Source organism: Portunus trituberculatus, chromosome 19 (genome assembly GCF_017591435.1).
Source record: "Portunus trituberculatus isolate SZX2019 chromosome 19, ASM1759143v1, whole genome shotgun sequence".
Lineage (NCBI taxonomy): Eukaryota > Metazoa > Arthropoda > Malacostraca > Decapoda > Portunidae > Portunus > Portunus trituberculatus.
Window position 1 is genome coordinate 15502632 of NC_059273.1, and position 23147 is coordinate 15525778.

The following is a 23147-nucleotide window of genomic DNA, read 5'->3' on the forward strand; positions in this document are numbered from 1 at the left end:
CATTTCGCTCATATGTAAGTTTCTTTAGTCCTTTCTTGCTGTACTTTTCTGGGTTATGAACCACTTCCTCAGTCTCATATCCAAGATTCTCCAGAAAAACTCTTTCTTCTCTCTTCTGTCCTCTCTTCATTTTTTCAAAGCCTCCTTTCTCAACTCATTTAACATTTCTCTTTCCTTTTCACCGAGATCTCTTCTCAACCAAATCTTCCTTGTTGTTTCCTGCTGGGCTAGCCTCCATGACTTCTCCACCAATTCATCTACATCCTTTTGTGACTTAAGTTTGATTCTTATTGGCCTCATACCTTCTCTTGTGAACTTTCCAATTCTATGGAAGTCCTCTATTTCTTGTACTAGGTCTTTTCCTCCTCTTGCACCACATTAATGATATTATTTATCACCTTTTTATGTTTTCTCTCTCTCCATTTTACTCGGTGTCTTATCCTCCTCCACACCAAATATCACCACACATCTCTTTTTGTCTACAGTTTCCCTCACCAATGTCTCATTTGACTTAATAACCTTCACCACTTTCTCAGCTATCTTCTCTTCTATGATCTGTTGATCTATAATTTCAACAAGGCCCAAAGTTTTCTCCCCTGACTCTTTGATTTCCTTTTCCAGACTTGCAACTTTGTAATTTACCTCCTTTCTTTCCACTTCCTGACTTTTTTCCATTCAGCCTGCTTCTCCATCACTTTTCCTAGAGATTCTCCACATTTTTCGCAATTCACTTTAATTAGCTTAACTTCCTCTTTCAGTGCTGCATTTTCCTTCTTCATATCGGCACAGTCTCTTTTACATTGTCATAACTCGTTTCCAGGCCCTCATACTTTTCAAACAGTTTTCAATTTTACCTTCTAACTCCAGAATTTTCTTCACATAAGTGCTCTTCTCCATTATTCCTTGAAATCTAGAAGAAATGAAGAATATAAAGTGGGAAGATGGAATTATGCCAAGACAGATTTTGGAAACCTAAAGAAATTCTTTCAAGAGACAAATTGGATGAAATTCAAGAGTGCTAAGGAGCAAATGAAAAGTGGAAGGAATTTATAAAAATATACAAAGAAGGTGAGAAAAATTTGTACCAATAAGACAACATAGAAGTTGGAAAGCAGGACTGGTTTAACGATAGATGTGAAAAGGCTAGAACAAGAAAAGAGGATGCATGGAAGAGGTGGAGAAGGAAAAGACGGATTAAGCAGTGGGAAAGTTACAAAAGAGCAAGAAATGAATATGTGTTGATTAGAAGAGAAGAAAGAAAGAAACAAGAAAAGGATATAATTGATAAATGTAAAGACCAACCAAGGCTTTTTACAGACATGTGAACAACAACATCAAAAATAGAAAGTATTGAAAGTTTAGAAGTAAATGGGTATGCAGTGAAGATCCCAGGAAATGGCAGAGGCTATGAATGGATGCTTTCGGAAGGTATTCACAAAGGAGACTGCTTTTGACAAACCACTGGTAATGGAACAGAAAGGGATTATGAAGGAGTTTCAAGTAACTGTGGAGGAGATCAAGAATATGATGGGGAGTTTAGAAGTGAGAAAAGCTGTGGGACCTGATGGGGTATCAGGATGGATTTTAAGAGAATGCAGGAGCAACTGGCAGAAAAAGTTTGTGAAGTAATTGATGCCTCATTAAGGGAAGGTGTAGTGCCCCAAGACTGGAAAAGAGCTAACATTGTCCCAATCTATAAATCAGGTAACAAGAGACCCATTGAACTATAGACCAGTGTCACTTACAAGTGTGGTAGCTAAGATGTGTGAGAGGGTGGTGAAGAATAGATGGACAGACTTCTTGGAGAAAAATGACATACTTTGTGAGTGTCAATTTGGTTTTAGAAAAGGGCGTTCATGCACGACAAACCTGATATGTTACTATTCGAGGGTGATAGATGTAATACAGGAAAGAGATGGTTGGGCTGATGGAATATATCTGGATTTAAAAAGGCCTTTGATAAGGTACCACACGGAGACTGATCTGGAAACTTGAAATGGTAGGAGGAGTGCATGGCAGTTTACTAAAATGGATGGAAGACTTTTGGTAGGAAGAGAAATGAGAACAATAATTAAGGACAGACCATCAGAATGGGGCTTGGTGGAGAGTGGAGTTCCACAGGGATCAGTGTTGGCACCAGTAATGTTCGCGGTCTACATAAATGACATGGTGGATGGGGTGTCCAGTTATGTGAGCCTATTTGCAGGCGATGCAAAATTGTTAAGAAAAGTGAGATGTGACAAAGATTGCGAACTACTCCAGGAAGACTTGGACAGAATATGGAAATGGAGCTGTACATGGCAAATGGAGTTCAACACGACAAAATGCAAGAAAATAGAGTTTGGCAAGAGTGAAAGAAGAATCAGGAGTATGTACAAGATAGGAAATGAAGACATAAAACCAGTCATGAAGAAAAAGACCTTGGGGTGACAATTACCAATGACCTATCGCCAGAGAGACATATAAACAAAATAATTGGAGAAGTATTGAACTTATTGAGGAACATAAGAGTGGCGTTCGTATATTTAGATGAAGAAATGATGAAGAAAATAATTACTGCAATGATAAGACCGAGGCTTGAATATGCAACAATACAGTGGGCTCGAACTTAAAGAAACACATAAGGAAACTAGAGAAAGTACAGAGGGCTGCAACAAAATGGTGCCTGACTTAAGAGATTTGACTTATGAAGACAGACTGAAAAGAATGCAACTTCCGACCCTGGAAAACAGAAGAAAGGGAGACCTGATAGCAATATACAGAGTGATGATTGGCATGGAAAAAATGGATAGGGAAGATCTGTGTATGTGGAATGAAAGAATGTCGAGAGGGCATGGGAAAAAACTAAAATGGCCACTTATAGGAGATGTGAAAAATATAGCTTCCCTCATAGAAGGGTGGAAGCATGGAATAGTTTAGGCGTGGAAGTGGTCAGCGCAAGGAATATTCATGATTTTAAGAAAAAGCTGGACATTAATAGATATGGAGCGGGACAACACGAGCATAGCTCTTTTCCGTATGTTACAATTAGGTAAATACAATTAGGTAAATACACACACACACACACACACACACACACACACACACACACACAAGTTAATTAGATAAGTTCAGGAGCTATCAGTACTGCAAAATAGCAAGGGAGCAAGGTTTGCAGTAGTTGGGGAGTCCGTTAACTATTATGCTATCATAGCCATGTGTTTTGGTGATGATTCTCATTTTGTGACAATTTGCAGGCCTTGGTATCCAAGTTTTGTACTCATATAGTGTCAGGGTGTTGTAGAGGGCCTAGCTAGAGGGCTGTCACACAAGGACCAAAATTGAGTAGTGACTCAGCCTTTCCAGGAATGTCCATAGCATGTGGAGGAAAAAGTGTTTAAGATTGCCGGTCAGTTTATTCTTCTGAGACAGTCCTTGGGTTTCCTGGTTAGAGGTACGTAGAATTAATTTTCTTCTTTTTTTTTCTTTTCTACTGCACCATAATAGTTTGCATCCTTGCAGGTGTGACACACTCAGATACATTCAATGTCTATTCAAACTATCATATTTCTAAACAAAATCTGATGCACACATGATCTTTAATATATCTGTTATACCAAAAGTTTTCTAAATCAATGCTGGGATGTGAACACCACAGATTGGAGATGAAACCCCCAACACAAAAAAATATGAACCTTTGAAATCCCTAGGTTTCCTTTCACCATTACCTCATCAACAGCACATATGAAATTGCAATTGTCTTACACCAAAGATGCGCTTGGTTGGTGATATAGGCCCTAATATGGGTACCACTAGAAATAAAATTGTCTGCGCCGCTAATAGGTGGAAGCTGAACAGCACTTCCCATACTCTTCAAGTGAACCTACAGGTGCTATGAGCCATAAAAGAGCCCTTAAATGAACAGTAACTAAAGAATTTTGGCTTGCCAACCCCTAGCATGTAAATGTGTTCAGGTTTTTCAACTTTTCATAATTTTTCACGTTACACTTCATATTTCAATAAAACCTTAATCCAACATTTTGTGTTTAACTGTACGTGTGTGTGTGTGTGTGTGTGTGTGTGTGTGTGTGTGTGTGTGTGTGTGTGTGTGTGTGTGTGTGTGTGTGTGTGTGTGTGTGTGTGTGTTTACCTATTTGTGTATTACAGGGCCCGAGCTAAGCTCTCTGTGTCCTGTCTCCTTGTCCACTCCTGTCATATCTCTCTTTCATCTGATTGACACACACTGCGTCAACGACATCACTGCTCAGTTTATTCCACTTATCAATACTACGATGCGGGAAACTGTACTTTCTCACGTCATTTAGACAGATGTCTTTTATTAGTTTTTTCTATGTCCTCGGAGATAATTACTTGTGGTCACCTTTATTGACTCTCTGTCCAATATATCAATCTTGTTCACCAATTTATACATAGTTATCATGTCTCCTCTTGTTCTTCTCTCTTCTAATGTGGTCAGCCCCAGTTTCCTCAGTCTTTCCTCATAGTCTAACTCCCTGAGCCCTGGTACCATACTTGTTGCCAGCCTCTGTACCCTTTCCACCTTCTTCACATTTTTCTTCATATGCGGTGACCAGACACAAGCTGCATATTCTAACTGGGGTCTTATTAAGGTGCATAATATCTTCTTCATCATTCCTTCATCTAGGTAGTGGAATGCAAGGCCAATATTTTGAAGCATGTTATATGTTTTCCAAAATATCTTGTTAATGTGTTTCTCCGGTGACAAAGTGTTTTGCAGTTACTCCTAAGTCTTTCTCCTCATTGGTCTCTTTAATTTTCTCATCACCCAGCCTGTAATCCCTGTTTGGTCTGTATCTACTTCTTCCCATTTTCATAACATGGGTCTTGTCTATATTAAATTCCATCTGCCACTCTTTACTCCACTCATATATTTTATCAAGATCTTCCTGTAACTTGTTACAATCTTCCACATTCTTTACTCTCCTCATAATTTTAGTATCGTCTGCAAACATGTTCATGTAACTGTCAATTCCTACTGGCATATCATTAACATAAATCAAAAACATGATGGGACCAAGCACTGACCCTTGTGGAACTCCACTGGTTACCTTCTTCCACTCGGACTTCCTTCCTCTCACCACTGTTCTCATTTCTCTTCCCACTAAGTAATTTTCCATCCATTTTGCTAGTTTATCATTTACTCCTCCAATCTTCTTTAGTTTCCACATCAGTCTATTGTGTGGTACTTTATCAAAGGCCTTTCTCAAGTCCAGGTAGATAGCATCCACCCATCCCTCTCTATGTTGTAGTATGTCAGTCACTCTTGAATAAAAACATAATAAATTGGATACACGATCTTCCTTTTCTGAAACCAAACTGCCTTTCACTCAGAATGTTTTCACTTTCTAGATACTCACTCCACTTAGCTTTAATTACTTCTTCACATACCTTGCACAATATACTAGTCAACGATACTGGTCTATAATTTAGCGGTTCCATTCTACTACCATTCTTATATATAGGCACAATGTCAGCTCTTTTCCACTCTTTCGGGACTAATCCTGTTCATATGGAGGTTTCCACAATATCAAATACAGGGTTCAACAATTGATCCTTACATTCTTTTAGCAACCTCCCAGATATGCCATCAGGCCCCATTGATTTATTAATATCCAGATTGCTTATAATTTTCCTTACATCTTCCTTAGTAACCATGATGTCCTGCATTTGCTTTATTTCCGTAGGCCTTCCTCCCATAAAATGCTCCTCCTTTGTAAACACTTTGCAAAAGTTGTCGTTCAAAATTTCAGCTATATCTCTAGCATCCTCATATACTTCTTCCCATTTTTACCTTTTCTATTGCCTCCTTTTATTTAGTTTTCCATTTATGAATTTGTAAAACATTTTGGGTCACTATCACAGTTTTCCACCACCTCTGTTCATATTCCTTTTGTGCTGTTCTCCTTACTTCAACATATCTATTCCTTGCTGTTTTGTAAACTTCTCTTGATAATACATCACTGTTTTTCTTAAGTTTCTTCCATTTTTTTTTTTTTTTTTTTTTTTTTTTTTTTTTTCTTTTTTTTTTTTCTTTTTTTTTTTTTTTTTTTTTTTTTTGTTTTGGTATTTATATTTATTTTATTTAAAACTCATTATAACTCCCATATATGGTTATAATTTTCCTTATAATTTTAATTTCTGCTGTTCAATCTTCCTCAATCCATTCAGATGTCCATCTCTTATGTAAACCAAACTTTTTAATGTTCATCAGACTTTTCATGATTTTCTTGGAATCCTCTTGTTCATCTATCTCCATCCTTGTCTGATAACATCTTGTCATCTTTTTTCCATTTGTTTTTCTAATTTATCATTGTTATTAGATCCCTCTTTCTCACACCACCTTCAATTGTTGTAATTCACACTTTCAGTTTCTTTCTAAATTATTTCTCACCATCTTTCACTTGAGTTCTTTTTCTTCTGTTTCTGATGTCTTTCTCTGCCTGTTATGATACTGTTCATATTCCAAGCACTCTTTCTGTGGTATGATCTTTCTTATAATATTAATGTCCCATATTATGTCTTATAAGCAAATATCCTTCATTTCTTTCTATCACTGTCTTCTATAATCTTCCAAAGTCTTTTCCTTCACTCCTTTTCATTTAATCTCTTTTCTCATTTTATATTCATATCTTCATTACTTGTACTCATTCACATTTCTTGTAATAAATTATAATTTCATTTTCTCCATTCCCAGATCTTGTCATTTTTCTGTATACATTCATTTTTCCTTATTACTCTCAAAATTTTTTTTTTTTTTTTTTTTTTTTTTTTTTTTTTTTTTTAATCACTGTTTATCTCTCATCTCTCAGACAACATTTCAAACTCACTCTTTTTCCATCTTAATCTCCAGAACCACCAAACAATTCTTTATCAATCCTCAATTTCATGTCTATCATCTTAACACTCCTAAAAGCCACATATCTCCACAGATAATTCATCTCTTTAATCTCATCTCCTCACTTTTTTTTTTTTTTTTTTTTTTTTTTTTTTTTTTTTTTTTTTTTTTTAGTTTATTTTTTCACTCTTTTCTCTCCATATCTCACTTATCCAATTTTTCTTTAAAACTATCACATCTTCTGACACCACTTCCTCACTCAAACTGTTCTTCTCAAGACATCTTTGCAAAACTATATTTTTAACATCTCTCAGACATCTTCCTTCCTCAGTTTCTTACTATGCATCTTGTGCTTCTAATGTCATATTCTTCTCTCCATTAGTTTCTTTATCCTCTTGAACATGTACAATACAACTAGGTAAACTCAAACAAACACACACAAACACACACAAAAAAAAAACACACACACACACAACAACAAACACACACACACACACACCCTTTATCTTTTTTTGTGTGTGTGTTTGTGTGTTGTGTGTGTGTGTGTGTGTGTGTGTGTGTGTAATTCACTGTTTGATCTGCTGCAGTCTCTCAGCCAGACTTACTCACAGAACAGCTCAGAGCTCATTATTTCCGATATTCATAGGCTGAGACCAGGCACACACACACACCAGGACAACAAGGTCACAACTCCTCATTTACATCCTCCTACTCACTGCTATGAACAGGAGCTACATGCAATGCAAGAGACACACCCAAATATCTCCACCCGGCAAATAACCCCGTCCTCTCTTGTGAAGCCAGCTAACCACTGAGCTACCGGACCGTGTTGTTGTGTGTGTGTGTGTGTTGTGTGTGTGTGTGTGTGTTTTGTTGTTTTTTTTTTTTTTGTTTTGTTTTTTTTTTTTGTTTTTTGTTTTTTTTTTTTTTTTTTTTCATTACATATGTACATATTTTTTTTTTTTTTTTTTTTTTTTTTTGTGTGCATGTACATTATTTTGTATTTACCTATTTTACTTAGTTGTATTTCAGGGTTCAAGCACTCATAGTTCTGTCTCCATATCTCCATTTATCTAATTGTATCTTTTTTAGTGTGTGTGTGTGTGTGTGTGTGTGTGTGTGTGTGTGTGTGTGTGTGTGTCACTGTTTGATCTGCTGCAGTCTCACGAGACAGCCAGACGTTACCTCTACAGAACAGCTCAGAGCTCATTATTCCGATCTTATAGGCCTGAGACCAGGCACACACACACACCGGGACAACAAGGTTCAACTCCTCGATTTACATCCCGTACCTACTCACTGCTAGGTGAACAGGGCTACATGTGAAAGGAGACACACCCAAATATCTCCACCCGGCAATCGAACCCGTCCTCTGGCTTGTGAAGCCAGCGCCTAACCACTGAGCTACCGTGTGTGTGTGTGTGTGTGTATTTACCTAATTGTATTTACCTAATTGTAACATACGGAAAAGAGCTATGCTCGTGTTGTCCCGTCTCCATATCTATTAATGTCCAGCTTTTCTTAAAATCATGAATATTCCTTGCTTGACCACTTCCACGTCTAAACTATTCCATGCTTCCACCCTTCTATGAGGAAGCTATATTTTTCACATCTCTCCTATAAGTGGCCATTTTAGTTTTTTCCCATGCCCTCTCGACATTCTTTCATTCCACATACACAGATCTTCCCTATCCATTTTTCCATGCCAATCATCACTCTGTATATTGCTATCAGGTCTCCCTTTCTCTTCTGTTTTCCAGGGTCGGAAGTTGCATTCTTTTCAGTCTGTCTTCATAAGTCAAATCTCTTAAGTCAGGCACCATTTTGTTGCAGCCCTCTGTACTTTCTCTAGTTTCCTTATGTGTTTCTTTAAGTTCGAGCCCACTGTATTGTTGCATATTCAAGCCTCGGTCTTATCATTGCAGTAATTATTTTCTTCATCATTTCTTCATCTAAATATCTGAACGCCACTCTTATGTTCCTCAATAAGTTCAATACTTCTCCAATTATTTTGTTTATATGTCTCTCTGGCGATAGGTCATTGGTAATTGTCACCCCAAGGTCTTTTTCTTCATGACTGGTTTTATGTCTTCATTTCCTATCTTGTACATACTCCTGATTCTTCTTTCACTCTTGCCAAACTCTATTTTCTTGCATTTTGTCGTGTTGAACTCCATTTGCCATGTACAGCTCCATTTCCATATTCTGTCCAAGTCTTCCTGGAGTAGTTCGCAATCTTTGTCACATCTCACTTTTCTTAACAATTTTGCATCGTCTGCAAATAGGCTCACATAACTGGACACCCCATCCACCATGTCATTTATGTAGACCGCGAACATTACTGGTGCCAACACTGATCCTGTGGAACTCCACTCTCCACCAAGCCCCATTCTGATGGTCTGTCCTTAATTATTGTTCTCATTTCTCTTCCTACCAAAAGTCTTCCATCCATTTTAGTAAACTGCCATGCACTCCTCCTACCATTTCAAGTTTCCAGATCAGTCTCCGGTGTGGTACCTTATCAAAGGCCTTTTTAAATCCAGATATATTCCATCAGCCCAACCATCTCTTTCCTGTATTACATCTATCACCCTCGAATAGTAACATATCAGGTTTGTCGTGCATGACGCCCTTTTCTAAAACCAAATTGACACTCACAAAGTATGTCATTTTCTCCAAGAAGTCTGTCCATCTATTCTTCACCACCCTCTCACACATCTTAGCTACCACACTTGTAAGTGACACTGGTCTATAGTTCAATGGGTCTCTCTTGTTACCTGATTTATAGATTGGGACAATGTTAGCTCTTTTCCAGTCTTGGGGCACTACACCTTCCCTTAATGAGGCATCAATTACTTCACAAACTTTTTCTGCCAGTTGCTCCTGCATTCTCTTAAAATCCATCCTGATACCCCATCAGGTCCCACAGCTTTTCTCACTTCTAAACTCCCCATCATATTCTTGATCTCCTCCACAGTTACTTGAAACTCCTTCATAATCCCTTTCTGTTCCATTACCAGTGGTTTGTCAAAAGCAGTCTCCTTTGTGAATACCTTCCGAAAGCATCCATTCATAGCCTCTGCCATTTCCTGGGATCTTCACTGCATACTCCATTTACTTCTAAACTTTCAATACTTTCTCTATTTTTGATGTTGTTGTTCACATGTCTGTAAAAAGCCTTGGTTGGTCTTTACATTTATCAATTATATCCTTTTCTTGTTTCTTTCTTTCTTCTCTTCTAATCAACACATATTCATTTCTTGCTCTTTTGTAACTTTCCTACTGTGTGTGTGTGTGTGTGTGTGTGTGTGTGTGTGTGTGTGTGTGTGTGTGTGTGTGTGTGTGTGTGTGTGTGTGTGTGTGTGTGTGTGTGTGTGTGTGTGTGTGTGTGTGTGTGTGTGTGTGTGTGTGTGTGTGTGTATTTACCTAGTTGTATTTACCTAGTTGTAGTTTTACAGGGCCTGGGCTTTATGCTCGTGTGGTCCCGTCTCCATATCTACACTTATCCAATTTTTCTTTAAAACTATGTACACTCTTTGCTGATACCACTTCCTCACTCAAACTGTTCCAAGTCTCAACACATCTTTGCGGAAACTAAATTTTTAACATCTCTCAGACATCGTCCCTTCCTTAGTTTCTTACTATGCGATCTTGTGCTTCTAAAGTCATATTCTTCTCTCAGGATCAGTTTCTCATTATCCACTTCATCCATTCCGTTAATCAATTTATAAACTTGTATCAGATCCCTCTCTCTCTTCTCTGCTCCAAGGTTGGTAGATCCATTGCCTTTAGTCTCTCCTCATATGCCATCCCTTTAAATTCTGGAACCATTCTTGTAGCCATTTTTGTAGTCTCTCTAATTTTCTTATGTGTTTCTTTTATGGGAGTCCACACAACTCCTGCATATTCCAATCTAGGTCTTATTTTAGTACTTATCAATTTCTTCATCATTTCCTTGTCCATATAGTGAAATGCTACTCCAATATTCCTTAGCAAATTATCGTCTCTCTGAAAATTCTATCAATATGGCTTACCAGTTGATTATTTTCTTCCATTGTCACTCCCAAGTCCTTTTCCTTTTTACTTTTCTAGTTCTACTCCATCTCCCATCTTATAGATTCCCACTGGTCATCTTTCACTTTTCCCATTTCCATGACATGGCTTTTGTCCACATTGAATTCCATCTCCCATTTTTTGCTCCATTTCCAGATCTTGTTTAAGTCTTCCTGTAGTATTTCACAATCCTCTTTTTGTTTAATGACTCTGCACAGTTTCGCATCGTCCGCAAACAGATTTATGTAGCTGTTCACTCCCTCTGGCATGTCATTTATATATACGAGAAAAAGTATTGGTGCCAATACTGACCCCTGTGGCACTCTGCTGTCTACTGTTCTCCACTTGGACTTCATATCTTTAACTATCGTCCTTATTTCTCTCCCCCTTAAGTAATGTGTGTGTGTGTGTGTGTGTGTGTGTGTGTGTGTGTGTGTGTGTATTTACCTAATTGTATTTACCTAATTGTAACATACGGGAAAAGAGCTATGCTCGTGTTGTCCCGTCTCCCCGTGTGTGTGTGTGTGTGTGTGTGTGTGTGTGTATTTACCTAGTTTACTTAGTTGTATTGTACAGGGTTCAAGCAGGGTTCATAGTGTCCTGTCCCCATATCTCCATTTATCTAATTGTGTGTGTGTGTGTGTGTGTGTGTGTGTGTGTGTGTGTGTGTGTGTGTGTGTGTGTGTGTGTGTGTGTGTGTGTGTGTGTGTGTGTGTGTATATTTCACCACGGTCACCTGCTAGTCACCCAGCCAGCCTTCCCCATTATGGAGCAAGCTCAGAGCTCATAGACCAATCTTTGGGTAGGACTGAGACCACAATACAATCCACACATCAGGAAAGTGAGGCCACAACTCCTCAAGTTGCATCCCGTACCTACTTGCTGCTGGGGGAACAGGGGCTACACACTAAGAGACTTGCCCATTTACCTTGTCGCATCTAGGACTCAAACTTGGACCTCTTCGGTTGTGAGCTGAGTGTGCTAACCACTACACTACGGTATGTGTGTGTGTGTGTGTGTGTGTGTTTCACTGTTTGATCTGCTGCAGTCTCTGACGAGACAGCCAGACGTTACCCTACGGAATGAGCTCAGAGTTCATTATTTCCGATCTTCGGATAGGGCTGAGACCAGGCACACACCACACACCGGGACAACAAGGTCACAACTCCTCGATTTACATCCCGTACCTACTCACTGCTAGGTGAACAGGGGCTACACGTGAAAGGAGACACACCCAAATATCTCCACCCGGCCGGGGAATCGAACCCCGGTCCTCTGGCTTGTGAAGCCAGCGCTCTAACCACTGAGCTACCAGGTGTGTGTGTGTGTGTGTGTGTGTGTGTGTGTGTGTGTGTGTGTGTGTGTGTGTGTGTGTGTGTGTGTGTGTATTTCTGAAACAAAATTACATGTCATATCACTTAATATGGTGTCTCATTTAAATATTGCTTGGCCTCACAATAATAATGCACATACAAAATAACAGCTAATGCTTATACACTGCCACTAACCAAACTACAATTGTCAATCAGACAAAATGATAGCATATCCATATATGAAAGATTTTGATACTTAAACTCAAGAGATGATAAACTTTCTGTTTCAGTGATGTAGGAGAGTATCAGGTATGCAAAAATAAGTAAATACTAAAAATTTTGAAAATGGTAAGAAAATATGAGTCAGAATCGACAGGAATACCACAGAATATCACACACTGTATTCAACTAAGTAAATCAATTCCATGGCAATGAAAAACAGCTAAATATATAAGATGAATCAAACAATAGTAATGCAGAAATTATCCAAAACAGCAGCAGCCTGCACCCAGCAAATACTTTCAAAACTCCTGGATGAAAGTACATACAGTACAAGAAAGTATTAGTGGTGCCTGTATGGTTTCTTCCCTGAAGCACTCCTGAAATGTGTTTTGTGAAGGCAATGTAGTGCTATACAAAAAGCGTACTCATATTTATCTCTTTACAGTTGGTGATTATTCTTATTTTCATTTCATATAGGTGCAAAATTGACAGTGTTAACAATGGTGTATGATGAGGCAACAAGCTAATCATGAGGTGCAAATACTGTCAACAATAAAAAATATTTTATGAATTGCAACATGTAATGCTTGACAAGGATGCCCGAGAAGACAGAGTTATATATATATATATATATATATATATATATATATATATATATATATATATATATATATATATATATATATATATATATATATATATATATATATATATATATATATATATATATATATATATATATATATATATATATATATATATATATATATATATATATATATATATATATATATATATATATATATATATATATATATATATATATATATATATATATATATATATATATATATATATATATATATATATATATATATATATATATATATATATATATATATATATATATATATATATACAAGATGGTCTAATAACACATATAAAGACAGAATGAGCAAGAAAGGTATATAGATGTTAAGAGAAGCTCAAGAAATATAACACCATGATATATTTTGTCCAGAAATTGAATTGCATTCAAAGGAATGCATATCCATGCGGAGAAATACTTCCACTATTTCTTTCCATGCACACTCCAAGCCATACATCTCTACCTCTTTCCTTCTTAGACACTCCTCTATTTAGATATTTCCTCATTTTGTAAATGGTTAACCTACTGAATCTTATTCAAAATGTTCTTACATTATTTAATCAACATCAATACTGAATATTCTTATGTCCAAACACTTTTAGCATGTAAAATGTTATCTCTAGGAAGTAACATAAGTACATACTGCATGTTATATGATATGTATTATGGACATTTATTTAGAATAAGAAATATCTAATGATAACATAGTGGTAACATTTAAAAAACATAACAACACAAACTTGAGACACACTGATGAGAACACAGGGGTATAATGAATTAGAGGGAACCACAATGTACTGGTTACTCATCTAATATCAAGTAGCACAAAAAAAGAGAAGATTTAATTTTCTCAGTATTTTGTAACATTTTTACATGTATGTATATAGTATTACATATTGAGTAATACCTTTCTGAAGTATTTAGAGTTTGTTACTGATATTTGTTTCTATGTGAATGCACATAAGCATGAAGTACAATATGTCCCAAGCACACCAAACACACCCCACTACCTATCAAAATAACTTATCTGCCCTCCTACATAAAACACTGCTTTAACTATCTCTTACTATAAGTAAAGTACATGTACTCAGAAATACAGCCAGCACCCTCTACCATAATAGACTATTTCATAACATTCTGCAAATTATGCAATAAAACATATTCACCAGTCACTACTTTGGTGCCAAAATACTGTACAGTTATAATTAAAGATTACTCCACAAGATTTTTTACCCCTGGAAAGCCTCTATTAACTAGTTTTTATGCAACTTTCTTTTCATATTATAAAACAACTAAAAGCATTACTAGACAAGCTAAATCCCTAAGGGCCATATTAACTCGGTGTCTTTATAAGCCACACTGGACTATGGCTAAAAGCTATTCTCAATATACAGATGTTCAGCTGATATCCAACCATAGTATTAATGATTCTATCTATTTCCTTAATATTTTAAAATATGGGAATAATATTTTTATTTCTACTATTCACCAAGATTTCATAGTTCACTTATAAAAATAGAAGCCAATTTTTAGAAAAAGAATGATAGTGCACGTTGTCAAATTTCTACTACTAATCTGATATTAAGCTTTCTTTCTTTTAATCTCTGATTATCTCCTTCCTGCATCACTGTGTTACTTGTGAATCATGTGTGCATTAGCCTCCCAGTGTTATATATGTGAGTAACTAACCAACACATGGTTGGATATCAGATGATTAGGTGTATATAAGTGACAAAACAACTTGCTTGCTATAATCAATGTCGCACTAACATCCTGACTGCTGTGGACATCACCAGTGTGCATTCAGATCATGGACCAGCTGGTGATGCATGATTCACCCTGCATCAATCATATCTACATATCAAGTCTATGATTCAAGTCAACCAAGCAACAAATGCAAATATCGGTATAAATGAGGCTCAGGCATCACACTGCTGGTTCACCTCAGTAGTGAATTATTAGTTGTGTCACTCGTGTCATTCCTTGTGAGCATTCCAGTGCAGTGACAACTTTGGGAAAGGATGGCGTCATTTACTCTACCTCGGCCAATGTGAAAATTGATGAGTTTATCTGCATCACGAGTGGCCAAGAGGTACGGGACACACGCTTCGTTATCATCACTCAAAAGCTGCTCTGCATGCCTTAGGGTTTGAGGTGGTTAGGTACATAGGATGGAAGAAATTATGAGGATAAAATATGGGATCACACTTAAAGCACATACATACAAAAATGTAAAAAATTTCTTTTCAGCTAGACTACAATGAAAAATGAACACAGATCATATACTCATTAAAGCAAGATTTCTAAAAAGAAAGATTCAGTCACAGAGGTGAATTATACATACTCCATATCTGGATAATATGCAGAGAATAATATATACATAGTCTTTTTCATACAGTGAACTATGTTGGTATTACTTTTTCAATAGTTCTCAATGTAAGTGTTTTCAGCAGGAAGCAAAACGTAGTATAGGTAAATAAGAATATCAACAGATTCTGATAAAAACTAAAGTGTAAATGAGAAAAATAAAAATCCCAGTAATTTATAATTCCTACAAGGGAAAGGTTTTCATGTAATGTGGTGGCAAATCTGTATCTAACTTATGGCTGAAATTTGCACAGGAATATTATTAAAATGTAAAAGTATTCTATCATATTTACAACAAAATCAGACATATACTTTCCAAATAACACATGCCGATAACTCTATCACCTTATATCATATATATATATATATATATATATATATATATATATATATATATATATATATATATATATATATATATATATATATATATATATATATATATATATATATATATATATATATATATATATATATATATATATATATATATATATATATATATATATATATATATGCCAAATCAATTATATATTAAGTTTGAAAATTTTTGGAGAAATAAGAAGAGTGGGCTGAAATATGATTACTTTTGTGCCAAAAGTTTTGGCAACATTGCCACGTTTGTATATGTAGGTACACTTTAAGGTACTTTCCATTTTTCAACATTACTGAGCTGTTAAGAGCACAGAAGTTAGGGACATCTTTTGATGGAGTATCAAAGTCAAACACACACTAAAATAATGATACTAACAGGTGATGGTAGGTCATACCTGGTCATCAGCTTATGCCAGTAGTCCACTGAGACAGCTGGAGCCAGAGCAAGGGCATGGTCCCACTGATGGAGACGTGTCATCAGCTCACAGTACTGCTGGACAGCTCCACACCTCAAGTATGACTCTGCCAGTGCCTCCTGGCTCTCAGCAGTGGAGTGTTTCCTACCAGCAACACCTTGGCCTCTACTGGCATCCATCTCTTGTTCTGCAGCCAAAGCCTGGAAGAGGAGTATTCTTACTGATAGACTTTTTTTTCTCTCTAAATTGTTTGTTTATACTATTCCATTAAGCAGAACATACAATATGGAGATTAAGGAGGAGGTTACTCACCAAAGAGCACTTGATTATGTGAGAATGGTGCATGATGGACTGAGTGTAATTGGGTGAGAGCAAAGAGATGTCAGTGTGTCCCTGCAAGATGTAAACAAGATCCCAAAGGTTCCTCACTCTCACATCTCCCTGTAGAAACATCATTAGTGAATACAAATGTGAAAAGTTAAATAGAATATAATCAAACACCAAGAACAAATAATCAAACTATTAATGAAACCTTCTATTACAAGAAAAAAAATTCTAAGTACATAAATTATAACTCATACTATGTAAGCAAACCATAACAAAATCACACACACACACACACACACACACACACACACACACACACACACACACACACAATTGATTAGAAAAAAAAATTCTAGCTAATATAAATTCAAAATATAAAAATCAAAGCTTTATTTACTTATGATGACCTTGAGAGCATCAAGGATTACATAACTTACACAGAACAAATCTGCAAAGAGCTTCAGCTTTTTGTTGGGCTGACATGATGCATCTGTTTTTTGAAGAGCTGCCTGGAGGTGGTGAGCTCGAAGACCACACAGATGCAGACCAGATGAGAAAGTCTTTGGTTCTGTTGCATTGTAAAAACAATTAAGTTCAACATAACTGTTTCTAACAAATAATGTAATAATGATTTCAATTGATAAATCTGATACTAAAGACATACAAAGCCCAAATCGACCTTGAATCACATCTTCCTCACCATTAATTTTGATTATTTCATCATCTGGTCCCCCTGCCAGAACCTTCAAGTAGAGTGGTGCCACAAATGAAGCCAAAGACCAAAGTCTCATTGTTGAATCTCGAGAGCATGAAGCCAGCAGGAATGGCCGCACTGGATGTATACTTAATCCTGCAGGTGCAAATAAAAAAAACTAAAATCCGAAGTACTTCATCAGTGTTTATGGTAGATGAAGCATTCACATTCACATCAACATACAGTATCAAATATAATATGAAGTTTAACACTGTCTCTAGAAAACATGTATAAGTACAGGTAACTCTCAATTTACACAATAGATGCATTCCAAGAGGCATTGCATATTTCAAAATTCGCGTAAAACAAACTTGTAATTCTCACAAAAACAATAGATAATAGGGGGAATGCAGGATGTGGTCCAAATCGTGTATAAGCAAATCAATCGCGCAAATTTAATTAATTATATTTTTTCGGTTGCATATTAACAAAAATGCGCAATTAAACACGCGTAAATCAAAAGTTACCTGTACAGAAAAATATACAAATGATCCAAATACAAAGAAATTTACTAACTGATGCAAATAAAGAGCATTATTAGAAAATGTCTTTACTGACCATAGACATCTGCTCCATGATCCAGCACCACATCAAGACAAGCGGCATGGCGGGCATCCCACACCCTCATGGTGCGGTCCCAGGACCCAGATATAAGAAGGAATGGCACCTCTGGACACCATACAAGGCCCCGTACATGATCAGAGTGACCCACCAAGATGTTGAGACACTGGGCCTTTGAGTAAGACCATATTCGAACAGAAGAGTCATCACTCCCACTGCACAGAATGTCATCATAAACAGGGTTCCATTTTACACGGAACACCTTTTTTGCATGAGCTGAAAGCAAAAAGCAGATTTTATAATGACGGTTAAAGTTAACAGGAATTCAGTTATTAGATGCATAGTTCAATACAATAGTTTAGGATTTATTCATCAAAGAAGAGCAGCAATCCATAATTTTCTCGGCATCCAAATTTTGAGACTGAGTTTCAGGCTGAGTCCTAAATTCTTACCATCAAACTTCCACATATTACTTCCTCCAGTTTCATAGTTTTATCGTTTATGAGTCATGCACTTAATAATATATATATATATATATATATATATATATATATATATATATATATATATATATATATATATATATATATATATATATATATATATATATATATATATATATATATATATATATATATATATATATATATATATATATATATATATATATATATATATATATATATATATATATATATATATATATATATATATATATATATATATATATATATATATATATATATATATATATATATATAATAATACATTAAACCTTTGATATAATGGAGATCAATATACCAGATATCGAATGTAACAGACAAAAAAACTGACAGGACAAAAATCCTCGTTAAAACAGATTTTCATCTGATATAGCGAGGGCATCATCCCATAATATCTTGTTCCAGGAACTGCAAGTGGCGTGCTGTGGGAATGGGGTGGCAGCTGGTATAAATACCAGACAAACTTCAGGATATAAGAGATCTGTCCAGTATTTCCATCAGATATAATAAATCCTTGGCTATAACGGATCTCTGGATATAACGACAGACCCCTGTCCCCATATCGTCCGTTATATCAAAGGTTTACTATACTGTATACTTATTACTGTGTTCACATACCAAAATATTCAAATTCTTTACACAGACATGTTAGCCACAAGCCCAGCTTGCATGCAAGACAGGAAGACAAAAACCAGCAATGGTGCCATAGCATTGCAAAAGAAAACACACAAACAAATGAGAGGCACCTCACTGCTGTGGCACACGTCATGGTTCCACACCACTACATCATGCTTGGAATGAGGACAAAACACACACACACACACACATGCCCGGTAGCTCAGTAGTTAGAGCGCTGGCTTCACAAGCCAGAGGACCTGGGTTCAATTCCCCGGCCGGGTGGAGAATTTGGGTGTGTCTCCTTTCACGTGTAGCCCCTGTTCACCTAGCAGTGAGTGGATACGGGATGTAAATCGAGGAGTTGTGACCTTGTTGTCCCGGTGTGTGTTGTGTGCCTGGTCTCAGGCCTATCCGAAGATTGGAAATAATGAGCTCTGAGCTCGTTCCGTAGGGTAACGTCTGGCTGTCTCGTCAGAGACTGCAGCAGATCAAACAGTGAAACACATGAGAGATATAATACCTGGAGGAGGGACAGGAAGGATAAAGGGGGAGGAGGAGTGCTAATAATAGTTCATGATAATATATGTGTGGAGGATGTGCAATATGGTGAGGACAAAGTGGAAATAATGGGAGTTACAATAAAAACAGAAGATTTGAAGAAAAAAAAATTATAGTTACATATGTTCCACATGGGGATCAGAAAAACATAAAGATATCCAAAGAGAGGTGATAAAGTGCCTAGGTAACATTATATGAAAAGATAGAAGAATACTCTTAGTTGGAGACTTTAACTGTAAAAAAATAAACTGGAGAGAGATGGAAGGAATGTATAATGCTGGGCAGTGGAGCGATTAAGTGTTACAGTTGACTATGGTTAATACAATGAACCAATGGGTGATGGAGTCAACAAAGTACAGGGAGGAAGAAGAACCATCGTTGCTTGACCTAGTTTTCACAAAGAAACCAGAGCCCCCTCCAATCATACAATACTACCTTAGTCTAATGGGGAAAAGTGATCATGTGACATTAGAAATGCAAATGCAGGAGGAAGATGAGATAAGTTACAGAGAGGACTATAAAGGAGAGAGATTAAATTATGCAAGAGTGGATTTTGAAAAATTAAGGATTTATTTTGCTGATATTGAGTGGAGTAATATTATGTGCAGAAAAATATATTCTTACAGAAATACAATGAAGGAGTAAAAAAGTTTGTTCCTGTTTATAAAGTTCAGAAAAAATACATGCTTGGTACAATGCTAGATGCATACAAGCAAAAAAGGCAAAAGATAAAGCAAGGAAGAAACTCTTAAAGCAGGGAAATTACTATAACAGACGGCAGTACAAAGATGCTAGAAATTAATATATTAGAGTAAGGAGAGAGGAAGAAAGAAATTTTAAGACAGATGTAGTGGATAAAAGCAAAGATGAACCCAAACTTTTCTACAAGTATATAAATGGCAAAACAAAGAATAAGGAAACAATTGAAAAAATAATCAATGAAGGGAAGACATACCAAACAGAGAAGGAAATGTGTGAAATAATGAATGAGAGCTTCAAAACGGTATTCACTGCAGAAGATGATTTCACAGAACCTAATAGGACATTAGATTGCCAAGGATTACAGGAGACTGCAGTGCACGAAAAGATATTGGAAGATTACTGGATAAGTTGAAAGTCAGAAAAACAATGGGGCCAGATGGTGTATCAGGCTGGGTGTTAAAAGAATGTAAAGAGCAACTACTGGATCCAATTTGGGAAATAACTACAAGTTTAATAAATGAAAGGAAAGTTCCGCTAGAATGGAAGAGACCCAACGTAATACTGATATTTAAAGGAGGAAAGGCAACTGAACCACTAAACTACAGACCAGTGTCACTTACAAGTGTCGTAGGGAAGTTATGTGAAATAATTATCAAAGAAAAATGGGTTAAATTTCTAGAAGAGGAGCAAGTCATATCGAACAGACAATTTGGGTTCAGAACAGGGCAGTCATGTGTATCAAACCAAATAACTCTCGAGTAGAAGCTTAATAAAAGATTCTACTCAAGAGTTATTGCAGGACTTGAAAACAGAGATGGATGGGTAGACACAATATACCTGGACATTAAAATGGCTTTTGATAAAATCCTGCACAGAAGAACAAACTTGATGATGAAATGGTGTGTGCAAAGAACATACATAAATTTAAGCAAGATTTTGATAGAAACGGATCAGGAGGCAGTACAACACGAGCCTAGCGTTGCTCTTTTCCTGTATCTCACAACTAGGTAAATACATACACATGCACACAAACAAACACAGTTTGTGATGTGATAGCTCTGCACCACTAAATCATGTTCGATGTGTGAGCAAAGCATATGATATACCTTCAGAAGCAAGCAATTGTGAGACTCGAAAGGATACTGCATTTAGTTTTATCAATAATTCATTAAATTCAAGGCAAATATAAATTGTATAGATGTAAGTTCTTATGCTCAGATACAATAGCATAAGATAGCAAATAATTAGTTTTCACATAGTATCATAAGCAAACCTTTCAGCTCTGTCACAGGGTCTTTCCTATTCTTAGTGACACAAAAGATCCGTATCCTGCCATCCTCGCAGCCTGTGGCCAATACATCTGCGTCACGCCAGTCACACCCATAGACAGGGCCAGGATGACGGTAATCCTGCAGCAGCGTTCCGCTCACCTGGTGCACATAACAGAACCCAGACTCTCCTGTCACAGACACAGAACTGGGATTCAGAAGCAAGGATCAAGAGATGAATGTGAGAACAACAGTGTCACCTATATACATTATGTGATCATAAGAAAATCATACAGCTTTTCAAATAGAGTAATGCAAGGAGTTTATACTTAAGGAACACTATAAATCAATCACAAAAAAAGTCACTGAAGAGCATTATTTCAGTGCAAATGGAGGAATGTGTATTACTTCCTGATTTATATAGACTATTACAGTGGCAAATTTTAAGGCATGAAATCCTAGGTCATATATTCATGCTTCTGTCTCTTAATTCCATTCAGCAGTTCTCTTTGCATTGCGGTGGCGTAGTGGATAAGGTAGTGAGCGTGGGATCGGGCAGACGTCCACGCGTAGGTTCGAATCCCACTACGTACAACCTTAAAACACTTTGCCATTTGTCGAGTGGTTTAAAGTTACCTACATGTCACCATGATAACCAGGTTCTAGGTGGTTACACCCAAGATGAGCTTTTGGGGGTTATATGGGCCCTAATATGGGTACCACTATAAATAAAATTGCCTGCGCCACTAATGGGTGGAAGCTGAACAACGCTTCCTATACACTCTTCAAGTGTGCCTACAGGCGCTATAGGCCTTACCGTAAAAAAGAAAAAAAAAAAAATACACCCACAACACATACTCTGACCTAGAATTGTACAACATTGTCAACAGACAAGTCATATATATACCTGCTGATGCTATTCGTCTTGCATCTTTCTGATTCCATGTGACACAAAACACCTTCTTATCCTTGTGTGAAGTGATGTCTTGTAGTATTTTGTGTTTTCCTACATCCCAGATAAACACATCACCCCCTGAGGTGCCAGCCACTATACAGTTGAGGTCAGCTGGTGCCCACGACACTGAGTAAATGATGGTGCTGCAGTTGGGTAAGGTATCAACCTAAGAAGAGAAGAATAAATTAATCAAATAGGCAGTATAAATGGAGAGCATATATGGGACTAGCAGAGATGTTAGCTATCATGGAAAGAACTCCAGTATTATATTAATAGCATATCAGAGGGAAAAAGAGAAAATGAGATAAACTAAAGGATGCAAAAAGTGAATGCAAGGCCAAAAATAAATAAATTGTTTTGTCATGGTCACCTTCAGGTCAAGAATTCCTAGAAATGGGCACAACATATATATTATTGATTTCATATTACATAATAACTGTATACTCACAGCTTCTAGTGTATCTATCCTCCATATCTTAATTGAGCCATCAAAGGATCCAGTTGCCAACAAATCACTATCTTCAGGCTTAAAACTGCAGTCAAATATTGTCTCAGTGTGTCCCTGAAATGGTAAAAGTTCTTATATATAATGCATCTGACTAATTATATATAGAATTAATTGAATACTGATACAGTCTTCACATAATCCA

General features: G+C 36.6%; 1 protein-coding gene across 3 annotated transcripts in view; it reads right to left on the minus strand.

Moving 5' to 3' along the window:
• Positions 1-23147, minus strand: part of LOC123506104 (WD repeat-containing protein 17-like) — a 51153-nt gene that overhangs the window by 19380 nt on the left and 8626 nt on the right. For all 3 annotated transcript variants that reach the window (XM_045257975.1, XM_045257974.1, XM_045257973.1), the window contains 9 exons: positions 22946-23059; positions 22450-22663; positions 21548-21733; positions 17891-18169; positions 17279-17428; positions 17016-17146; positions 16564-16692; positions 16231-16451; positions 15134-15234 (listed from right to left, as the gene is read on the minus strand). In XM_045257975.1, coding sequence (XP_045113910.1) covers positions 15134-15234; positions 16231-16451; positions 16564-16692; positions 17016-17146; positions 17279-17428; positions 17891-18169; positions 21548-21733; positions 22450-22663; positions 22946-23059 — 1525 coding nt within the window. The remainder of the gene's footprint in view (positions 1-15133; positions 15235-16230; positions 16452-16563; positions 16693-17015; positions 17147-17278; positions 17429-17890; positions 18170-21547; positions 21734-22449; positions 22664-22945; positions 23060-23147) is intronic.